The 7,201-nt window shown below is 41.8% G+C and overlaps 1 protein-coding gene across 2 annotated transcripts; it reads left to right on the forward strand.

Annotated features, from left to right (window-relative positions):
- The first annotated feature begins 273 nt into the window (after positions 1-273).
- On the forward strand, positions 274-6,978 carry LOC133266949 (myosin regulatory light chain 2, smooth muscle minor isoform). Of its 2 annotated transcripts, none has more exons than XM_061448711.1 (4): positions 274-403; positions 1,809-2,007; positions 2,136-2,297; positions 5,988-6,978. In XM_061448711.1, exons 2-4 carry the CDS (start codon positions 1,824-1,826, stop codon positions 6,158-6,160), a joined length of 519 nt encoding a protein of 172 aa, XP_061304695.1. In that variant the 5' UTR covers positions 274-403; positions 1,809-1,823; the 3' UTR covers positions 6,161-6,978. The 2 variants fall into 2 exon arrangements, with proteins under 2 accessions (XP_061304695.1, XP_061304696.1); XM_061448712.1 differs by lacking the exon at positions 274-403 and adding an exon at positions 823-949.
- Positions 6,979-7,201: the final 223 nt, after the last annotated feature.

Raw genomic sequence — 7,201 nt, forward strand, 5'->3', positions numbered from 1 at the left:
TGGCTCGGGTGCGGGATTACCCTTTCCCATCAGCGCTTGGGGCTGGCTCCCTCCCTCCCTCCCCGCTGCCCAGCACCTGCGGGCGGCGCCTAGGGCTCCGCATCGGCAGCGGCCACTTCCCGCGGGCTGCGCCAACGCTGTCCGAGGGGGGGAGCCGTTGCGGAGACGCCCCGAGCCAGCCGCCCCGGGAGGGTGAGGGGCCCTATGGTTGTTAGGACAAAGGCCTCAGTGCCGTTTCGCTGCCCTCCGTCGCTTCTCTCGCCGCCACCCGCTTTCCTTCCGCCGCTGGTCCCCACCCGCCGCTCCGGAGCACGATGGTTTCTCCGGGAAGCACCCGGTGTGCTGCCGCCGCTTCCTCCCTTCCGCGTCACCCTCGTACTGGGCCACCGCGGAGAGCGTTGGGGTGAGGCCGGGAGGGTCCGGGTGCTGCCGGTGAGGGGGCGGGGACGAGCTGTGGAGAGTGACCGTTGGGAGACGCGTTCGAACCAGCGACTGTTCGCGGCAGCCGTTGGGGCAGCTGCTGCTGAGGGGAACCGATGGCGTCGTCTCTTCGTAGGGAGGGCGAGAGCTTTTAGGCTCCATGCGCCCTTATAGCCCAGGGCGGGATGCTGCTTCAGAACAGAGATCAGCCTTCTGGGGGCAGAAATAAAGAGTATTTATTTTTTAATTAAATCTCCTGAGTGTTGTGCTCGCTGGAGAGCTGAGCGTGTCGGCCGAGCTTGATTCTCCCCACACGCCGAAGCTTAGGGCAAGAGGTGGCTGCCGGGTTGTTTTCCAGGCACAGCATTGTGTGGTTAAAGCTCAGAGGGGCTGCCTGTAGGTTTTCCCCCGTCAATACCTCCCACCCAAACTAAAAGCATAAGGCAGTCTGCCCCGGTTCGTGTTATAAAATCTTAAGAGCCTGCTCCTCAGCTCTGTGTGATGGAAACATTAGCAGGCTCAGCAACAGGTAAATTAAATGACAGTGGTAGCAATATAATGGACCAAAGTGTGGCCATTGCTCTGTGTTGTTCAGACCCGAGCACAGCCCGAGTGCTGCAGCTGAAGGTGGCTTTTTCTGAGTAGTTTTTTTTCTAGGGAGATGAGCAGAAGAGGCATGAGTTGGTTGCTTTCCCTTTTTGCTTAAAGGAGTAGGCAGCAGACGTGAGCTTTCAGGTACAACAGACCTGTAGAATATTTTGGGTAAAATTAAATACATAATAGTAAATGGAGGTCAGACAGAACTTACTGGCATGAACAGAAAAATAGCTTGCATTGATTTTCTCGTAGCTTTAGGGTGGTTTTAAATAATGCAAGACAAGGCAAGGAAGAAACCCATCGTCATACAAAATAGCAACTAACTGTCAGGTGCCAAGTATAGGCACTTCAGAGTTTGTTCAGGTCAACTGAGTTGTGTTTCTCCTTTCCCTATTTAATATTGCACGCATTTATTGTCCGCCCATCTGTATATCCATACAGTGCTCTTTCACAGGCTTAACAACAGCTTTCAAAACCTCACTTTCTTCATGTAGTTTCCTTCTTGCAGGTGCATGTATCAAGAAGGGATCCCACACAAAAGCTATCATTTTGAAGACTGAAATTCAAGATTAACTTATGTCTTATTTTAGTGACTTTTTTATTTAGGAGTCTATCTTTCATTTGTTTGCATTTTCTACTTCAATTTTTTCCTTCTTCATTAGGGAAATATATTGATGAGAGGAAAAGAAGTGTGTAAGAGGTGTTTTCTGTGAACTTTCATGTTAAACTATAGTACATTTTTTAAGAAGTCCTGGTTTTACTGTATTTACACTATTTATTTTTCTCCTTAGTATCCAATAGCCAACATGTCCAGCAAAAAGGCAAAGACAAAGACCACCAAGAAGCGCCCTCAGCGTGCCACTTCCAATGTATTTGCGATGTTTGATCAGTCGCAGATTCAGGAATTCAAGGAGGCCTTCAACATGATTGACCAGAACAGGGATGGCTTCATTGACAAAGAGGACTTGCATGATATGCTCGCCTCTCTTGGTAACGTCACTTTTCTGTTTGTGGTTGACAGGCAAATTTGTGCAGTTAGAATAATGGAGTCTGGGATATGCTCTTCAGGTTACTTTTAGTTTGAAAGCTAAACTGACTATGAATCCCTTTATTTGTAGGAAAGAATCCAACAGATGAATACCTAGATGCCATGATGAATGAGGCTCCAGGCCCTATAAATTTCACAATGTTCCTGACAATGTTTGGTGAGAAATTGAATGGCACCGACCCAGAAGACGTAATCAGGAATGCTTTTGCTTGCTTCGATGAAGAAGCAACAGGTACATAGGTGAAACTCAGACACTTGGGGGGGGAGGGAGGAGGGAGATGGTACTTTTGTGTTATTTGGATTTCTAAAAAGTATGCTGATTTTTGGACCATTATAAGTGAGGTATGACACAGTAATTCTAGATGGCACATTCTACCAAGTAGTAAGAATTTGACTTTTACTGAGTGTGAGTAAAAACTGTCTGGCTGTTCTGTGTGAGTACTGAGGTCTATTAGCAACGTTGTTCTGTGAGTATTTGAATAAAAGTGTTTTAACTGGACAGCATGTATGTTCATCTGAGTGCAAAATGAGATATGTTTGCTCTAAGGATATGAGGAATTCAAACTGGAAAAATATGTGATTTTCTACAGCATTAAAAAGGTAACAGATGTGAAATCTGTATTACAGCTGAGTGTGTCCAGTCCCTGCAGGAGGTCTGAGATGCATCCAAATTCTTCAATGTTTCTAATATTTCAAGACAAGGTGTCCAGGCTACATAAACTCTTTTGAAACCTCATTTTGCCTTGTGTATGTTACAGCTCTCATGGCAAATGCCATGTGTCATGCCCTCACCTGCAGCTCAGTTTGTTTCCAGGTTGCAGGAAAGGCTGTACTTTAGTGATCTGAAGATAAAAACCAGGTGGCATCTAGAAGACAGAAATTACAGGTTGAACTGACTTGCGTAGCAAGATGGGGAGAAAGGAAAAGGCAGATCTGTTTTACTGTGTCACACTTAAAATGTTGCACCTGTAATCTAGAGGGTAGAGCTTATTTATTATTCATGTAGGCTAAGATTCGGGAGAAGTGTGTAGCAAGTGAGGGTGAATCCTTAGGGCAGTTCTGTGGAATCACAGGATATCAGCGCTTTGACATGCTGTGAACGACTTGCTAGTGCATGCGAAAATTAGGTAGCATCTGTACTAGAGATGTCACCGTACCTATAACTTACCTCACAACTCTCCACAGTATTTCAGTCTAACCTGTGGATATGTGCTCTGAACCTTTCAAATGATATTATTCCATTTCAAACAGCTATTTTCAGTCTGTGTATTTTTAGCACCTTTTGCCTTTTCAAAGAGCATCCCTTCCTGCTGAGGTGTAGGTAAACAGGCCTTCTGTTGGTAAGGCCTTTTCAAATGTTAATTGACTTCCTCCCTGTGAACGAAGATCTCTTTACCATCTCCTAGAGAAGGAAGTTTTGTTAATAGGTTAATTATCTTCTCTCCACAGGTAGTCTGACTCACTGTGCTACAGGTTTTTTTTTTGTGTGCACCAAAACAAGAGCCTGCGAATTACCATATAAAGAAAACTATTGTGCTAACAGTTCTTTTGAACAGTAACTTTCTACGTCTATGTAAATAATAAGTTACTAGTTCAGGCCCACAGGTACTGATAAGATTGATCTTATTATCTTTCAACTCTGTGTGGTAAATGTTTTAGTCTAGTCCTAGGATGATTTGAGGATAATGGTTCCACCGCCATCCTGAAACGTTAACCAGAAAACGTGTTAGATAGTTATGCTGTTTTATTGATTTTCAGTTCATAGCAGTCAAAATACAGTCTTCAAAATAACGTGATGTATTTGTAGAACCCATGTCATGTTTGCCTTTTATTCATTTTATTCTCTGAGTTGCCTTCTGATAAGTTTGTTCTTTTTAAACATAAACAAAAGGGTTTCCAGTTATGTCAAACCTTTTTGGTTTTGTTTTTCCACTTTGTACTCTCCATGAGTGTGTGTGTGTTACTGGCCTGACTTTCTAGCTCTACCTCAGTGTAGTTCTTTTGAAAGAGTATAATACAAATCAGATCCTCTTGATGAGGATAAGGCAGTTTTACTTGCTGGTTTTTACTTACATTTCCTGTATTGCAAATCTAGTTGAGTATATTGCTTTAGCATTACAATCATGTGTAGTACTATGAAATTATTCTATAGTATTATAGTATATAACTATAAATGATAACTATAAAAGTTATATCTGTCTGCATTTGTTACGTCTGATCTTTGATCCTGCATTGTCATCTGTTTTGTGTTGCCTGCATCTTAATTTTTGCTTCATTAATTTGTTACTCCCCATCTACACCGAATCTGTGTGTGAGGGAGAGTGGGTTTGCTATTTGCTTTACAATTTGGTGCTGCTAAAACTTTTAGTGTATTCCTAGTCTAGCAGCCTAGTTCAGTGTTTAAACACCTAGCTGCTCAAACAGGAGCAATCTGTCTCCTTGAGGCTAAACTTGGAGCACCAAAGGCTTTGCATTCTTTGAATACTAATCCTTTTGTCATCTCTCAGCACTTGGTCTCTGTAGAACTGCAGAAATAGAAAACCTAATCTGTCTCGCTGCTTTTCCCCCTTCTTTATGCACATCTGCTAAGAGACAACTCCAGAGTTTGACCTGATTGAGTCTGGCTAATTGAACATTCCCCGAATTTTTGAAGTAGAACATGGCTGTTAGCCTTCTTCATTTGGAGTCAGCAGTCAAGGGTTTGCCTACACTGGGATATGATGCTGGTTTAATTAGCATATGTTGAAACACGTTTTTCCCTTCCCTGCAGCATACACCAACCCCATGATAATTTGCCATGTTCACTGCCTTTCAGTCCCGATTCCCTCTTTGGTTTTGTCTCTCAAATGAATTCTGTTTGCTTAAGTTATTCAACTCTCTTTCCAAAACAGAGCTACTTTTTTTTTTTTTTCTTTTTGTCACATTCTCATTGAATCTACATCAGTTGATGTGGGTGTCTGGATATGATTTCCAGCTGTTCTGCACAGTTTACACATTCTTTTTTGGAACATACTTCTACCTCCTCTATTCCATTATTGATATTTCTCCAACTGAAGTTCAGTAACCAATTTCTTTATCAAATGAAGCAACTATTGTGCATTTAAAAGCATGGTTGGTCTTATTTCAACATTAATTGGTTTCTGCATTCTTCTGTCTACTATTTACTACTCGCATTCCGTTTTTTCATCTCAAAACTTTCCTGGAATTGTTTGGCAACTGGTGGTTCTACCCATCTACTGAAATTGAATTAACAGGACATACTTAGCAACTGCTTTCTTCCAAAATCATCTGCTAATATTTTTGCATAAATAACTTGATATATTGTACCTTTTTCTTTACTAGCTTCTCTGCCTCTACATCTCAACAAGTAAACATTCTTCCTCCCTTCTGAGTTAACTTGCTCAATCCCATCTGAAAGTCTTTTCTGTTATAAACTGTCCCTGGACACTTGCCAGCAGCTCTGTATCCACGTAAACCGCCTCCAGTAACAGTATTGTGTAGAGTGAAGAGCCAGCCAATGGTTATTTAGTCCCCAGAGGAAACTAGTTTATAGAGGATACACAAATATATCTAATTAAGTCAAGAAAAATATAATTGAATTAAGAGAACAGCTTGTGTAAAGAAGACTAGTAGTGGCAGGAACTTGTTTTTCCACTTTCAGCTGTTAAAGATCAGTGGGTGGAAATAGGTGTTTACCGGATCACAGCAGATCAGGCCCTCATTTCAAAAATCTGTATGAATTGCATTAAACGTCCCTCTCCTCCCCTTTGCATTCAAGGAGTTTCTTTAGAATCCAGTAAGAAAATATTTTGGACTCTTGGTGCAAACACGTATTAGTTAATTGCAGGTCTGCCAGTATGTCTGTTCTACTGCTTTGGAAGGCTTGGCTAAGAAACAGCTTCCCCTTTGTGTTTCTTTCTAGGGTTCATCCAAGAAGACTACCTGCGAGAGCTGCTCACCACAATGGGAGACAGGTTCACGGATGAGGAGGTAGATGAGTTGTATAGGGAGGCTCCCATCGACAAAAAGGGGAACTTCAACTACATCGAGTTCACACGCATCCTGAAACATGGAGCAAAAGACAAGGATGACTGAGCAGATCCTCCGATAACTGCAGATAGCTTTCCCCCCCTCTCCCTTCCCCCCCCCATTAGTTTTATTTCTCAGGATCTGTTTTCTCTTTTTTTCTGTTGGGACCTTTTGCATACATTTTTAGCGTTCCAGCTTTTTACCTCTGTGGACTCTGGGCCTGCTCAGGCACACCTGTGCCTTTGTAGTAAGATTGTACATGGACCAGGGAGGGAGGACAGCTTACAGTGATAGAGGTTCAGGGACAAAGATCAGTGAGTGTACAGGCCCAGGTAAAAATGTCAGTGCTACTCACCCTAGGTAGATTCATTTCACAGTTTTGATGGTAGCTTTTCAAATAAAACACTGCTATATTAAGCTCATCATTAAAATTTTCATGCTAGAAGTGGACTCTAATCATCTGTAAATATTTTTGCAACTATATGCAGTTGTGTTGTTACCTATTTTTGCCTTAAAAATGAAGCATAAGTCACTTAAGTATACTGATGTTTGTACTTCAGCAACTTCACTTACTACTGTGAGCACATACAATGAAGAAACCCTGTCCTTCAAATTCTACTATGTTGTAAATTAATAATTTCTGTCCAGGACTTGCACATTAAACATTTTAAATCCTATGGATATAAACGAGGGGTTATTTTACCACCTTGGCGCCTCCCTTTCTTGATGACACTGAGCACAATATAAATACTGCTATTAAAAACTTCTGTAGTAAATCCTGGTTTTGTCTTTAGAAACATACCATATACAAGTAGAATGCTTGAGTGATGCCTCTTACCAGATCTGCAGGACTAACAATATAGATTTCATTACATTTTGTTGCAGCCTCTTTTTTTTTTCTTTCTTTTCCTTTTTTCAAATCACAATGAGGATGGGTCTGGATAAATAGGGGAGGTGCTCTCTCTCTGTCTGAAAATTACACTATTGCTTTCTAAATGAAACAATGTACAATATATTTTTAAGAGCTTCTGCTGAGAGTGGTGCTTTGGGTGTGTGAAAAGGAGGCATTCCTTTTTGTTCTATTTCTCATAATTATATCCTCCAGTT

Source organism: Pezoporus flaviventris, unplaced genomic scaffold (assembly GCF_033815535.1).
Source record: "Pezoporus flaviventris isolate CSIRO_AGI_PZ_B2104156 unplaced genomic scaffold, CSIRO_AGI_Pfla_v1 ptg000007l, whole genome shotgun sequence".
NCBI lineage: Eukaryota > Metazoa > Chordata > Aves > Psittaciformes > Psittacidae > Pezoporus > Pezoporus flaviventris.

Excerpts from the sequence above, each read along its gene's own strand:
- LOC133266949 (XM_061448711.1), top strand. The coding sequence starts at position 1,824 with ATGTCCAGCAAAAAGGCAAAGACAAAGACCACCAAGAAGCGCCCTCAG. Across the intron at positions 2,008-2,135 it reads TGATATGCTCGCCTCTCTTG|GAAAGAATCCAACAGATGAA; the intron begins GTAACGTCACTT and ends CTTTATTTGTAG. Across the intron at positions 2,298-5,987 it reads CTTCGATGAAGAAGCAACAG|GGTTCATCCAAGAAGACTAC; the intron begins GTACATAGGTGA and ends GTTTCTTTCTAG.